The sequence below is a fragment of the Anopheles coustani genome, chromosome 2 (genome assembly GCF_943734705.1).
Source record: "Anopheles coustani chromosome 2, idAnoCousDA_361_x.2, whole genome shotgun sequence".
In the NCBI taxonomy this organism is placed as follows: Eukaryota; Metazoa; Arthropoda; class Insecta; order Diptera; family Culicidae; genus Anopheles; species Anopheles coustani.
Genome location: NC_071289.1, coordinates 51818232 through 51834564, shown reverse-complemented (window position 1 = coordinate 51834564; position 16333 = coordinate 51818232). Strand labels below are relative to the sequence as shown.

Genomic DNA, 16333 nt, shown 5'->3' with positions numbered 1-16333 from the left:
TGGTTGATATGAAGGTGTTCTTCAAACTATAACAAAGTTTGTGTGTTTAATCATCAAATCAATGGCTATCAACCATTTTATATTCCGTTTTACTTTTTTGATTTCCATGCTGTGTAGGGTTTACAATAATACATTCAGTGCTTCAATTGGAAGATATTTTTGATTTAGCAAAGTAGTCTGAAGCAGAAAACCTGCAGCACTCGTTTATGAGTCCATGTTTGGATCGTCTGTCATACAAAATGCATTCGTATGAGTAAAGATCAAAGCACGCTACTATAAGCCAACTTCGAACAATTTGTCAAACGACGAAAACCGAGGACGACGAAAACCGGGGACAGCCTGTAGTTTGATAGCAAATTTATCAGGTAAAATAAATACACACTTGATTTTTGCGTAATTTGTTTTGATTTTTCGGTAAAAGAGTAATTGAGGCCCCGGGCTAGATTCTCCTCTTCCTGCTGGTTCACATTAAGCGCCTGAAGCTATGCAAAGCGCGACGCATGCATACTTTTCAAATATTTGATCGCTAACGGTTCGCTTAAAAGAACATAACGGTTTAAACTAATCACGCAGTGGAGGGTGAATGTGGGTTAATATACTTTTACATGTTAAGTTACTGTAAGTTACTAGTAACTAAACTATACCACACATGATGGACAGCATGAAACAATGAGTTTAGCCGAAGAAATGATTTGGAAACGGCGGCGCGCCCGCAGCGAGCGAAGCGAGCGGACTGCGCTAGGTCTACCGAAAAAGAGAGTTTGTTATAGTTTTGAGAAATAAGGGGGGCCCGTGGGCCCCCCTCATACCACACCTCTAGGTTGATTGCGTAGCCGAAATTAACGGTACACACTACGGTTCAAATACTCGGTAGGTTGAATTTAACGAATTTATGTATCACCAATTGCATACATTCAGTTTAAACTTCCACAAGAGGTGTAGCCACGATCGAAAACATGGCGGCCGGGGCCTCATTTACTCTTTTACCGATTTTTCATAATAAAATAATAAGTGAAAAAATGCTATTTTCATCATTGCAAAATTGAGCGTTCAGCTCTGTGTACATCACATTCTAAGGGCCAAATTAAGATTAAGATTATAAAAAAAAGAACACACATTTAGTATTCTGTATGTCTATCTTTGGGACCCGATACTGCAACCGTTTGGCATCGATTCCACTAATTTTGGTCATCAAAGACGTATACCATATACCATGCATCGCGGTTCTCAGTTCTGTTTGGTACATTGAGGTTGGTCGGTCGTTGTTATACGGCTGGTGCTTTAATCACCACCCTAAATGTGCCATGGAATTGATGTCCATTGATTTAGGGAAGTGTTGTGAGTGTCTTAACGACATTATACGATGCCAAAACAGTACCAAGTGAGGTTTAAATTGTTGGCCTCCTGGAGGCAGTATTGATAAAGTAGAAATGTTTTAGAATGTTCAAATAACCCATTTTGTCCACGATTTTTTCGTTGAATTACATAATTTAAGTGTAGAGATGCCATTGAAATTTATAGCTCAACGCTTTCTTCAGTGTCCTGGACTGTTGGGGATAAATAGCATCGAATCGAAGACTAATCGACGAACAAAACGTGATTTCCGAACTGTTTTGACGTCAACATACTTTATTTCCACATCATAGTTCCTTCATCATGTACACTTTTTGAAAGATAGGTTAGACCACCCAAGTGTTTTTGTGAGCAATATTCCAGTTGATGCTAGCACTGACATACCTTCTAACAGTGTCAAGTAATTTCAAGCCTGTTTTAAAATTATTGTTAAGGATTCATTCTTAGTGCTTAGTATTCCTCGTTCATCTTAGTATTCCTTTTCGTCGCTTAGTATTCCTCGTGTTATAAAAATCAATTCGTCCTCTGTAGGTAAGGTATAGGATGCCGTATAAGTTATGCTTAGCAAACGTGTACGGCCAATTTTGAGTATAAAATAAATCAAATGAGTTATAACAATTCAAATTGTAGGTTAAATTTGTGACTGCGAATGTTTCCAGGAGTTATTATAGAAAAACCATGTCTTATTTAGGTGTATGCTCAATTATGCGGCTGACTGTAAATTAATTAACTGTCCGATAGTGGAATCGCTGCATCATTCCGGGTACTTCGACACAATGAAAATAACCCTTAGCGTAGTCACGTGGTTTTCCCAGACGCAAAGTTATGTGAAAAAATAGACACTGTGAATGAGTGGACTAGCAGACGACAAACTAGTTTATTTCAACTATGATGCAAACATTTTTCTTATTGGTTTGCTGTGTCCCATTATTATGTAGTTTCGGCTTTTTCTTTTAGTTTATTTGATTTGGGTTATAAAACTGTTATCTGTTCGGGGTGCCCATGGTGCAGCGGTAGCGCGAGGAAACACCACACCACAGGTTGGGATCGAATCTCGAGTCTGGCACCCTCCGGTATTACGAATGGCTGACCACCGATCTATAATATACCGTCTTTCGGTCACCGAAAACTCTCCTCGGAGAGAGGCCTTGTCCCACTTGGGGATGTCGTGCCACATAAAATAAAACTGTTACTAAGGTTTTAATTAGATGACAGCGTGGTATAAGGTATATGTATTTTACAAAAACATGTTAATAAGTTCATTTTTCCTTGGAAAGATTTTCATATTTTCTACGTTTTTAATTTTTTGTTGTCCAAACAACACTATCATGCATCGTTTAACACATTGTATTTTTTCCTTTCTCTCCATCCCAATCACTTTCTTTTTTTCAGTTTTCGATATAATGTGCAAAGTTGCGTACTTGCGTTGCGTAGTTACACTTCCGATTTTTTCAATTTTACCCAAGAGTAGTACGTAGCGATTGCTCGCGCTCATCTCGGATTCCGTATATTTAACTTTCGTTTCGCACACTTCCTTGTTTTAACAAATGGGCTATTTTGTAATATATTCTCCTCTTGCAATAAAACGAATGTAGCTCGTTTTTGCTGAAAAACAAACCAGCGTTCGCATGCATTTGGCATGAACAGAGTCAAAAAAAGTGAGGCACACTAACAGCTGCCAAAGTTTGGGTTATTACTGCAGCGAGGATCATTTTCATAATCTCGCGGGAAAAGCATATCATTTAGCACGGATACCTGGGAGCTTTCCCATTTGGCTAGAAGCGTTTTCCATGAAAAATAAAATCTTAGTTTCTAATGTTACCGTTGTTTACACTAAGGATGTTGCAACTTTCGTGATTATATTCTATACAAACTTCATGGAACGGGGATGCCGGATAAGCTGCTTAACTTGCAGCTTAAATTTAAGAAAATTGTGCAACCATTCTTTGAGTTTCACCTCTGAGGGTGTGCCGAGCTTCTCGTAAATACGAGGCAGTTGGGAAATAGACGCAAGTCGACCGATCGTAATAACAATTAAAATTAAAACTGAAGCACCACTCTAAGAGCGTTCCATGCTGGGCACTAGCGAGAGCCGGTGCATCATCACGGTTGATAATTTGAAATTATTATTATTTTTCATTCAACTTCAACCCTTAATTGTGCCTTGACATTTCCATTTGCACTACGTATTCGGGCAAACGAGCGAAATAAGCGCAAGATTAAAGGGGCAGGAAAAATACATAGTTTTTATTTTGTTTTCTTCTGGCCGCACATTATTAATATTTTTTTATGGCTGAGGGCGGATTTTAATCATGAGTTCTAGGTAGATTTTGTTTAGTGCCGGTAGCTTCGCTTTTTACTTTCCATTATGTGTCGTGTTCTCTAACGTTCGCGACCTTTCTTTAGATTCCGCTGGGTAGCGAATGCTAGGAGATGAACTATTGCCCTGGAAAGTGGAGAGGAATCATAGCAGAAATGATTGCTTTTTCTAGCTCGGTCGATTACTCCATTCACTCTATAATTCTCGCTTAGTATTTCTTATAAAACCGCTGTGCGGGCGATATTTCACAGCTCATTTCATCACATTCCATGACGGCACGGGACGAAGGTGCGCACGCACGAAATTAGACGACTAAAGCACACTTAAAGTTGGTCAGCTTTAGCTACCCAGTTTTCCTAAAAAATTTCTACAAACAACGAAAAACAGCAAATTTTTAGTTAGATATGTAAAATATTGTGTTCTTGACATTTATAGATTATAACAATATGTTGTTCCATTACTAAATGTGCGGCGCACTATTGAAATCATTATCCTATATTTTTCTGTTTTTGCTCCGCTTAACATTAGAATTCATGGCTTTGGTATATTTCCTGAATGCTATTTAGCGGTCATTTTTACTGTTCTTTTTAACACGCTGTAGCTAGGCTATTTTTGAAAACTTTCAAATTCGTATCGGTCGCTTTTTTTTTATTTTATTTTTGCCGCTAGCTTGATGTACAGCAAAACTTGTTCCAACTTTGTTTGTTTTCAATTTAAAATGTAAACTTAGACTGTGCTTTCTGTACTTTAATGCATTATTCCGTAAGCGAACTATGGCATTTGGCGTTACTTTCGTTTTTAGGCCAATTATTGGCGATATTTTATATTAATTAGATTCAATTCTTGAATTAAAGAAAAGCTTTGTTTATGTAAAATATTCCGCCGTTTTCGATTAAATTGCGAAATTTTCGAAATTTGCAAAGTCGAAAATTGCGTAGCAGCCAAAATTACCGATATTTGGATTCTAGAGTTAAACTGAAATGCTTTAGCTGTGTGCTGCAATAAGTGTAGCGATAGATTACATTTCTCTTTAAATTTCTGGGAACCGCAATTGCTCATTTTACCCGGCTTCCAATTCGTTAGTTTTTGGTTTGTGTGTTCTCTACCGTTAACTGTACCCGAATGTTACTTTAAACATAGAATAAAAGTTGAACTTCCCTTAAATAGACGCTTCTCCTACCGTGCGGCGGCTTAGAACACACTGCAGCGTTCTCACACGCATGCATATGTAGTGTGCTCTTTGGCTACCATAAAAACGAATTCCACTGATTGCACTGTTTACTAAGCAGCATTACCTCATGCTAATAACCTTAAACGAATGCCGCGCGGTCTTGTAGAGTGTACGTGTTGTTCGCTTCACTTCATCCCTCTGGCGAAACGCGGATACGCTATGAGCAGCCTTAAGTAGGTGCATGAGAGTCACTTTACATCAAGCGCGCTGGTGCTGGGTAAATAGTACCAATTTCGGGGCACAAATAAAGAAAGTATCATCTCTTTGGCGTCGCCGTATTTGCCAGCCAAAACCGGGGGTGGCTTGAAAAACGGGACCTTTATGTTGCACCGCAATGTTTTTAAACACAATAAAAGAAAAATGTATTCTTTTAATTATTGCTCTTAGCGAGATCGTTGTGGGGGGTTTAGGAGTTAATACTAAACTCTTATATTTTGCAATATTACTTACAAGTTGCATTTCCTAACAATTTTTTATTAAAATCAAATATCAAATGCAATTCTATTTTTTAGCATTTTACCATATTTGCAAGGCCAACTTATATAAACTCCAATCTTTCTATATTCTTTCCATTGCATGTTTTATTACCTTGCCTGTTTGTGTTATTACAAATATTAATAAAATGTAGACAACTTGTTTTATAAACAGATGTTAAATATTTATATGTTATCCTGACCAAATAGAATTTTCAAACTCTATAAACAATCCTTACAACAAAATTCATCTTAAGATTCTTGAGTGTTATCGAAAATTGCTTCACAGCAGACCCATCGAAGACCGCTAAATCCAATGAAATTTCAATTTGGTAAGGTTTCGTTCTGGCATAATCCCTGCTTTTGAAATTTATTTTATCACGTTTCCCACTACCCGCAAATGTACCCTCGCCTGAGGCTGACCTTGAGGAAGTCTCACCATCAATCATTTTTCGGACTAAACATAAAAACAATGCAAGCATGTAATTGGGATAACTTGTGGTGCTCTTACCCACTAGCGATAAAAGGGAGCGAACGAAGGCAGGCGAAGCAATTCGAACTCGATCCAATTCGCATGGTGCTAGGCGGTCATCGGCGTTATTTGTTGGAGGAAACCCTCCACCACAAACAAAAGATAAAGAAAAGCTCCACCATCCCGAAGCGGTAAGTAAGCTAAAGGAGTGAAGAAGAATTCAGACAATTTCTCTTATTAATTTTTGTAAAGTTCACCAAGAAAAAGCGTTTCACAACTATTAACATGGTTGAAGGTCTTCCAAGCGCTCCCATCCATCTTGGCACCGAACAGGATTGATCGATGGACGAGCGAACGCGAAAATCCTTAAATCATGCTTAATCCATCTTTGGTGCAAGTTTTTGATTTGCAACCACTTTTTTCTGCCTAACGTTATTTTTTTTACATGCTTGCTTTAAAAAAAAAAAACAGGTTCTGTTTACAGACCAGTGTGAGGGAGAAGTGTTTGGGAAACCTTTTTGCCATTCCTCAGATGTTGGAAAAAAGTGTGAGCCATAAATTTATCGTAATTGATTTACGATTTCACTCCATCCGTTATGCTTCACTCGGTACGGCATGGAAGCAGCCTTTCCTATGATACCGCAGGGTTTGGACCTACCGTGCGATACATGATGGGTGATAATTGCCAGCAATTACTTGATGATTGGATTGCGCTCGGGTGAACTTCAACTCGTCATATTTTGTCACTTTAACATTTATGCTGCGCTTAAACCCCTCTCAATCATTTCATTGAGCGTACCAGGACTTGCCAGCGAAACGTAGGATAATTTAATTTAAAAGCTAATGAAACCATGCGAATACATCAACACTTTTTATTTTATGATCTAAACTGCTCGGTTGGAAATGAAAGAATCTCGCTAGTAAACGTTTTCATGTATTCCGTTGATCATAAGTTTTCCGTTATTTTTGACTGAAGGTATTCAGTTTACGAATAAATTATTTTATTTAGCGAATTATTTTACCGTTCGGTGTTTGCGCTTTCCGATATTTTTAGTTTATTTACTCTATTTATTGCTGTAATCATATACAAGGAGAAGAACGTTGGTTTTCGGGAAGCAAGCATTACATCGTTTTTATACAAATAACAACCAAAAGCTGCTGTTTATAAATATCTGATACCAGAATGATACTACGCTAATGAAGTTGAACTGCGATTTCCGGGTTGAGCGTGATCCAAAACATCGTGGAAATTTCGTCGTTTCGGGAAAGAATTGCTAATGTTTTCGATAGTTAACCCATTCATTGAGGACAGCCAGGAAAAAGTGTGTACAGCAGTAGTGTGGTGGAAACTAACCGGGCGAGCTTAGAATAGAATTGTTTTCTACTGATCTGCGCTGCGCCCTCGGTTGTAGCAGACCGTGATTGCGTATTCATTGCCGACCAAAGCACAGACTGTTTTGCATATTGATTAGCTATTCTAAAACACTGGCTGATGTGGACTTGAGTAGATCGCGCACCGAACATAGTAATGTTAGCTCAATGTTAAGTTGGTTCAATGGGTCATAATGACAACTTTTTTTTTGGTAACATAAGTTTTGGCTAGAAAACTTGCAAATTATGCACGAAACTTAACCGCAGTCAGCAAACAGAAACATCTACTGTAGATACCTGCGATAAATCCAATTCACAACAAGCAGCCCAAGCACCAACTGAAGACCGTAGTGGAGCACTCGTAAAATCCTGTACTTCTTTAGCGATTGTTCGATGCTATCGTCCGGTTCGTTCAATAAGTAACGACGACCGCCAAGGATGGCGTCTTCGTAGTACTCCATCATCCCACGAACGAAAAATTTCGTCGAAAATGTGTTCCTGAAATATGAAAGTACGTATAATCGATCACAGTTTAAGCAGCTCGTCATAAGCAGTCCATACCAACATACCTATCATGTTCCGGTATTATAAGCTCAAGTTTCTTAAAGTTATCATTAACGAATTCCCATTCATTGTTCATGAAGTATCGGAGGGATACCTGTGCGTCGAAGATTTTACGATTCAACCTTAACAAACTGTTGCAGGGAAGAAAAGAAATGAAAATGTTAGTTGGGCAAAAAGAGATGAGTACGCTTTCGTTTGAAGCGCCATGCTCGCGACACACTTACAACGGTGTCTTTCCAACGACGCGCAGCAACGTGTCGACTAACAGGGCCGGTAGTAGTTGGCAGAAGAAAAATATGATATAGAACAAGTACTTGTTTGAAGTCGCGGTACCGCCGGGAGCCCACAGCATGTTGCCCAATGGCACCCGATCGAACAGTACCTTCCCGTCGTACAGCATCATGCCGTAGTTGATTGTTTTATCCCTCTCGGCAGCACTGTTGTAGACCGGCAGATCACCAGGCTTATCGCAGGTGGCTCGCTTCCAGGCGGCCACTATGATCGCCTTGATGCTCACGTCCACCGGGATACAGTTGATGCGTTTCTCCAGGTCGATCATGCCGGTTCGCACGACTCCCGATGCGCAACCGAGCAGCAGCCCGATGGGACCGTTAAAGTTGTCAACCCAGCCACACAGTGGTTCCGTCTCTGAGTTGGTCACGATCGATGGTCGAAAGACGACAAGCGGTAGCTGATCGCGATACTCGAAACAAATCTGTTCAGCCAGTCCCTTGGTGTAGGTGTACGTGTTTGGAGCGAATTGTGTTAACCTGCAAAAAAAAGGAAAGGTTCTCCTTGTTTATTTCATGTAGAAGGAAGCAACCAACCGTGACGGTAGCATACTTCTCCTTGAGGGTTTCTAGCGCGGCCACGTCGAACGTTTCCGCCATGCGGATCGCTGCCCTCCAGTCCATCTTTGACGGATAGATTTTCTCCTCGACGTGCAGCAGCTCCGGATTGCAGTAGGTGGTCGAGACGTGCACTACGGCCCGCAGCTTGTGGAGCGTTTTGGCCCACTCGAACACTTCCCGCGTACTGCGAGTGTTGGTCAGAATGGCGTCCTTCAGTGGATCGTCGAATCGAACACTTGCCGCGGCGTGAAACACGAATTGCACATTCTTGATGCGATCGATGCTGTCCAGAGACATACCCAACTTCAGCTGCGTGCAGTCGCCTTCGATGGGACATATTTTGCTCAGCGCCTCGGGATTTTCACTTTTGAGCAGATCAAACAACTGCAAGGAAACAAATCCAGAATTTAGTGCTTATCTCGTACGACTCGTTCGATCCACAGATCGCACACAGCTTCAGCGATAAATCGGATTGAGAGAACTGCGTAACACAACCTACCACTCCACCGGTAATCGTTTCCAAGCGTTCCTCGAGCGATTTTCCCCTCTTGCCGCGCATTAACACAAACACCCGTCCGATCTTCGGGCACGATCGGAGCAGCTTCTCGATCAGCACTTTGCCCATGAAACCGGAGCCACCGGTAAGGAACACATCCGCTCCGGCAAATACAGCCGGTATGCTGTAGCACTCCTGTTGTTGCGCCATGGTCGATGTTTGCACCGCGAATGAACAGCACAAAACGCGGGAGACTCGATCGAAGGGTAGAACAATGCCGAGCGGCCGACCTTTCCCGTTTCGTCTAACGATTTGTCGACACAAGCTTTAGGGCACGGTATCACGCAGTACTGTTGCTGTGTGCGCCCGAGCCAAGACTTAGTAAAACCACGCTTGGCTTGATCGCCGACGATTAACACTTAGCCAATGAAGCCACTTCGATGAGTGTTGATTGTTTTATAACAAACTGCATTACCATAGGAAATGAGGCGAAAGCGCAAACATGTCGTGGGGATCCCCTCTCCGGCCGCTCCGGCAGGTGACAGGTTCCCTGGGGACGCGTCGGGAAGCTTCGGTGCAAATGACCGTCGGATTCACTGGCACTCGGTCACCGCTACTGGTGGGCGTTGGGAAGCAGATGTTCAACACCCCCTTCCCTAGCCTGGGCGGGCAACGACATACACATACCCTATGCAACACGAGTTCAAACAAAATCGAACGGGTTCGAAATACTACGAAGCGTTGTTCAGCACCTCCACAAACTGGTTCCGTTGGAAGCGGAAGGTGTTAAATATTCATTTCCAAAGGGGTGTTCTGTTTGAACGCCCGATCATAGCACACTTGAAAGCTCTTGAAGCATCCACCATCTACACAATGAGTCAATGTACTTGAACTCACTGCTTGGTCCAGTGTGCGAGCTGGCCGGTAAAACACCTTCTTTTTTGTTAAATAGATACAAATGTTTCTATTAAACGCTCACAAAAACGTGGAAAACGCCGTCCTCGCGAAGAGAACTTCTAGGGGAAACTACAAGGGCCATGACCAATGACAGTCAAGCAAATGAGTTAGGATGTAACGTTCAACCCGGAACCAACCCGTCGTAGCAATGGCCATTGATAGCAAACACAACCAACCCGTGCCGTGCTTCACTCAGTGCACGCACACCACTTTACTACGGGGGGCTGGTAAGGCAGCGCAAGAATCAGGTGGTTGTAATTGAAGGTGAAGGTACTGGCCATGTGGAAGCAGTGAAAGTAATGCGTTTAAGGTGATTTTTTTCATGTGCATTAAATCAATGCAATTGCATCATACATATCACATTTCACCTTCAAACTGACGAACAAGCAGTGAAAGTTCAAATTATTTTAATGGAACTTTAAATCATTCAATCAATCAATCAATCCCAAAGAAAGCAACACTGGGTGGAGTAAAGAATCTTGATGATTTAAAATAACCATCGATTTTTTAAACGTAGTCAAAATAAATATAAGTTTAGGCAATAGGTTTAGTTAAGAGATTGATTTCCGAAATTTCGTATTCATTTATCATATTTCAACACACCATCTCCCTAATGCGAAGGATCATATTGCTTCATATGTCCAATATCGATTTTAAAATGACATAAAATATAATTTCGTAGAGTGCCTTATACGAGAAAAATAAGAACTGGAATGATACTTTTTCCCTAACTGAAATCATCAAGTTTCTCTGTTGTTCTTTTGAATAGAAAAGTCTATTTTATAGATTTAATGTCATATATCCATTTATTTAAAAATCAAATGATGCATTTTTTCTTGTAAACTAACACCCTGAGATCATTGAATACTATTACTTCTGTATTATGAACAATTTTTAATTTGGAATAGCTAATTTGATGGAAAAAGAAAGCAAAATTTTATTAAGCAAAAATATTAATACTAAAGTTTTTAAGGACATTCAAAGCTCAACTTCAATGTTTCATAAATACGACTAAGGCATTTAGACTACAAAAATACAAAAATACATTCTTATTGGGATGGCTTAAGTTAGAGCCAATCCTAATCCGCTATTTTCCCTACTGCATAGTTTGCTATTGCATTTGCCTCAAAGACACGTTCAATTCGCAATTCGTAAAGCAATATGCAGCACGCCACTAGATAATGCACTTTTGCATGAAAACTGTTGTTTCGCTTCCCAGCGCCAACCCGTTAAGGTGAATGCAGGGAAAATTTATGATCCTATGGCACGTTTTCGTATTTGTGGTACAAACGGCTCACATACTTAGCTATAAACGAATCGCTGCGACAACGCGAGATTACAATAGATTTCTGATTGTGCAGGCTACTGAAACAGGGTTTACCTTTCGCTCAGTTCTATCGGTATGTGCTTGGCTGCACTCGATGAATGGTGCACCTGAGGGCAATATTAAATATCGCTCTGGGTCATAATTTTCAACCATCCCAGGAGAGTTTCTTTTGAATAGAACCTAACCTTACTGTCACAGCCACCAGCGGCTTTCGGCATGAGTATCCTGTGCGAGCCCTGCCAGATCGGAGCCTTCCTGGACATGGTTATTTTCCTGGCAGCTGTGCTGTGCCACGGTTATTTGGGAGATAATTAATTGCAACGTTGGTTATGCTCATAATTATTCATGACCGACCAGCGCAAGAACACCCCAATGCCTGGTGGTGGTAATTGATCGTGCTTTCTGGGCTTTCTAGCGAAGACCGGAAAAGCCGGAGACAGCAAGCCGTTGAATACAGCCCGAAGGTAGACAATTTTTGTCACGCACATTGATGGGAAATCATTGGCAAACACAACACTCGACCGTTGGCGTGAAAACGAATCGGCAAGATAAACAACAACATCGGCTCATCAGCCCGGTAATCCTTAAAGCAGCCAATCCGACGATGAAGAGAAGAGATTTTCATGCACGGTTGCAATCGACTCAAGTGTCCTTTGATTAACTGTATAAGTTTCCTTCAACGCCATGCCACGCAAGGAACATAAAGAAATCAATAACATTCGTTTTTCTTTTTAATTAGTCCCATTCGTTTGCCAGACGAAGTTGGAATAACAATGAGGGCGCTCATTGTAGCCATGGTACCGTTCCAAGGGAGCTTCTTGATCTGTGTGTTTGTTTATTCGTTTGAAAAGCTGCTCGAGAAGCGGAGACGTGTCGAATCGATGCTCATTAGCCTTTGGGGTTTATTTTAACTTTTTCGTACACTTCTCCAAAAACCTGCAAGTTTGTTTTTTTCTGTTTAACTATTAACGAAACGCCATTGAAAACAGTGCATTGATCGAGATGAAGTTTGAATGGAATTTGTAAAACAGAAAGCTACTGTGTTTATTTTCGAGAACTTTAATTTTTTTTTCAAGTCGTTTTCTCATTTTCCCGTGAATCTTACACGGTTGTCAGTACAAAACACATTGCACACGAGTTTACAGATTAGGTGATTTTACAGATTAGTACTCATCCGGGACTACAAAGGAAAATAAAACCAATTTAATGAGCAAGCGATGCTCAATGATTAAAGTGGTTTAACAAAGAGTTCATTCAATTGTTACGTACTATGCGCAACATACAATCAGCGCAATAACAGCGGCGTATTCGTGGTTGCCTTTTTACACGAACATCGTTATGCTGCTAAGAAACCAATTATGTTTGCATTAAGTAGCATTGCTGCATTACGCTATGAGTTACTCGCACTATTGTTCTGTGTTTCGTTCATAAGCAATGTTACTTGTTATTATTTTGATGGATGATACCAAATGATGATACATTGTCGAAAAATGTTCATTTGAAATCTACTGAATGGAGAATAAACTTGATACAATATGAATCTCACATGAAGTCGAGCATAATTTAGCCAGAATCATTTTCTATCTTTACTTCGCTGCATAATTTTGAATTGGGTCTGTAAGAGGACATAATCGGGTTTTAAAGAACGGGATTTAAAGAAATGATAATCAACATAAACGCCCAAAAAACAAATATAACATTTTCTACATAAAATTATCATAAAAACGAAAAACGGAGACAAATTGGAGTTCAATTCAATGATCTAATTTGGTGGTTCATTATCCCTGAATTTGTTTTCTACTTTCATTTTGTCTTGTTTGTGTCAGCAGTAAATCAGGGATTTAAGAACTCCATGGAGGGTTTTAGCACACGGCCAAGATAGGTTGATCTGGTTCTAATACGTTGAAATGTGAACACATTGTTCGTGTTTCTTTTCACTCGTGATTCGTAATCCGCATCCTTGGGCACCTATTTCCCTCGCACAGAACAAAGTGTGCAAATATAAATCTCTGGAAAATGTTGGAAACAGTAAAGTGAAAATATGTACAGCACAGCTCAAACAGTCGAGAAGGCAGTACCGTGCGTGCACGCTTCTGTAAATTTTAAATCCAAACCCTAGTCGCGAAACCACCGATACGGGGTTATAAAATGAAAACCCCATAAAGAATGCACCATAAAAGCGTAATAAATTGAAAAAATAAACGATCCCAAATTTATGATCCCATTGCTCACCGCGCACCGCTTCATTCTATCGCTTGGAGGGCTTAAGCTCGATAAAGGATTCGCTGAAGGCAAGCTAAAAAGCAAACGTCTTCAGGACTTATAACCTTCGGTGCGGGTGTGAGATCGATAAGACGCTTGAAGATGAATGGGCGGGCGGATGAGTTGGTAATGGAAACGACAAACATCGAACCAATACAGAGCTCTGGAGAAAAAAATTCCTGAAGGAATAATAGAAAAATAAAGTCGACAACAATGCGGTAGGATGTATGTATGGGGGAGTAGAGACAAAATAAATAATGTGATTTTTTCCGTACTGCTTATCATCATTTTGCTGTTTTGTGATAAATAAAGGAGCCTTCAGTCGGCCTACCAGAACGGCGTGGATCACAGCGTTGCAGTAGCTGAGGAATGTGACAAAATATATCCTTCCGCGTCAATTGGCACCATCAGCTTTGAAACGCTGAGGCATGTAACCAATTTGATGCTGTTAGTCACCCGGAATGGCTTCCATTTTGCCTGACACCAGAACACAACGGACCGAAGTAACATACGCTCCGTGGGTGAAGAAGAGAACTTTCTACAGCGAATGGGTGCAGTCTATACTTTAACCCAAATAGTTACACCTTTTCATCAACTGGAAATTAGAAAACAAGTTCTTTCTATCATCGGATTGTACCGTTTCGTAAAGTTACGTTTTTGGAAGTTTGAGTTTCTTCAAGACATACCGCGAAATGGTATAATCAAATCGGTAGTTCAACAATACAAAAGGACAAAAACAAACACCCCATTACATTGAAGAGCATTTTTTCTTCCAAAACAAAAGACTACCGACATTTTTCTATCAGTCTACAGTTCAACAATGCCATTTTTAGTGCCAAACTCCTTCTCGACTACCCGCTCGATAATGTGCCGTGGCGTGATGATTTTCATGGATAAAAAAATGGGTTTTCCCATTCACTGCTACAGAGCCGGAGGGTTGGTGCTAAAAATTGAGCAACACCCACGCGAAAAGCACATACAACAACATTGGTTCAGGGAGACGATGGCATTGCTTTCAGTAGATCATTGACATCATCGAGTTTTTCAGCCATCTATTTACGAATATGCTTATCCCAATGGAAAAATCTGGAACGGATTCTTGAAGAGGTATAAATTTTGGAAGATTTTTTATTTACGGATAATCTAAGGTGATACCTCTTTAAAACCTTTTTGTTGTTTAAATACATATACATACATACTGTATACTATGGGATAAGCATTTCTTGGAGATGATCGCTTCGTATATCAATGGATATGCTTCATGCGATGAAATCTTCAAAGTAGTTAACATTTGTGTGTAAAAAGAATTTTAAATTATTTTGTGCTCAATGTTTTTCCTTCTGAACATTTTCAATGTACACAGCCTTATGGTAAAGCCGAGCGAATTCCCTTGTGTTACACAATTAACGTTGAACATTTTCCGTATCCAACTACATCCTGCATTCACAATCCTCCAACGCCATTATTTAGCATCGCTTTATTATTTCCGAAGGCAACAAAATCGTATTTGATGTTTTCATGCGATGTGCTTAATCCCGCGAGCAATGAGATTATGAGAGAATAAACTCAGCAGCAATACGAAATCCAATAAAGAATCACGGTGTAGATCGTCAGAGTTTGATACGGGTACAGTGCGTTTGACGCGAAAGTTGCTAATCCACTGCTCTTTCGAATTTCGGAGTTGTAAATAAATCTAGATCCGTCTGCAAACTAGAGGGCAGTAGCTAAACAACTTCTATTTGTCGTCACAATTAATTTTCTTTGCATTCGAATTCTAAATAACAGCTCCTCAGAGATTCGCTTGGAAATTAGATTTGAATTCGTAAGAACTTTGAGACACAAAAAAGGTAACCAAAAAAGCATGCAATATTTCGTTTATTATTCTTCAAGCAAAAAATAGATTAAGACTATTGAAATAAAACATTTTAATACGATAGTCTATTACAATAAAACTACATACCATCCAACCCATCGAACAAAACCTAGCATTGAAACTGTTACTTTTTACCTTAAACTAAAACGGCGTTGTAATTTTCGTTTTTATTCTCCGTTAGTTTTCACTGAAAATTAACGTTCATTGCTAAGACTAACCCGTTGGTCAAAAGTAAAGTCATTTTCCAGTCTGCTGACTTCTGCAATGAAACTAAATAAGCTTAGCAGTTGGCTTTAAGCTGATTGTGTGCTGGGTTAGGAGGAGTTAAAAAGGAGGAAAGTCCTGTGTGTCGTTAAGATTGAAAAAAGAAAAAAACACAAAGCTTATTAGCTGTATAGCTTTGATTACATATGCTGTGAGTTTTATTTCTTGATTCTACATATTTCCAGGCATATTATTATCATCGCAAAATTTTAAAATTACCATGAACTTGTTTGCGATAAAAATTACATTTTCCCAATCGTTTCATTTTACCATCATCAAAATTGTGTATACAAATTTCTTTACGTTATGCGAAAAGAATCGTTAATCCCTAAGCGCTTTTCCAAATTTATTAGTTTAAGCTAAGCTATAAATTACATTCCTTCGGACTATCAAGTCGTGGTGGCAGAATAGAAATGAAGCTAATGCCTATGATTATTTTTGAGAGTGAAAAATTGCTCAGAAGTTAACATTAATTACCGTGCTTTCCATTTGTGTAACGTATTGTTCGAATCATTTAAT

General features: G+C 39.8%; 1 protein-coding gene across 1 annotated transcript; it reads right to left on the bottom strand.

The window, feature by feature from the left end:
• Positions 1–7504: 7504 nt before the first annotated feature.
• On the bottom strand, positions 7505–9341 carry LOC131264597 (fatty acyl-CoA reductase wat-like). The gene is made up of 5 exons (XM_058266872.1): positions 9135–9341; positions 8628–9019; positions 8009–8554; positions 7790–7915; positions 7505–7718 (listed from the first exon to the last, which is right to left on the bottom strand). The coding sequence occupies exons 1-5, from the start codon at positions 9339–9341 to the stop codon at positions 7505–7507; spliced, it is 1485 nt and encodes a 494-aa protein (XP_058122855.1).
• Positions 9342–16333: the final 6992 nt, after the last annotated feature.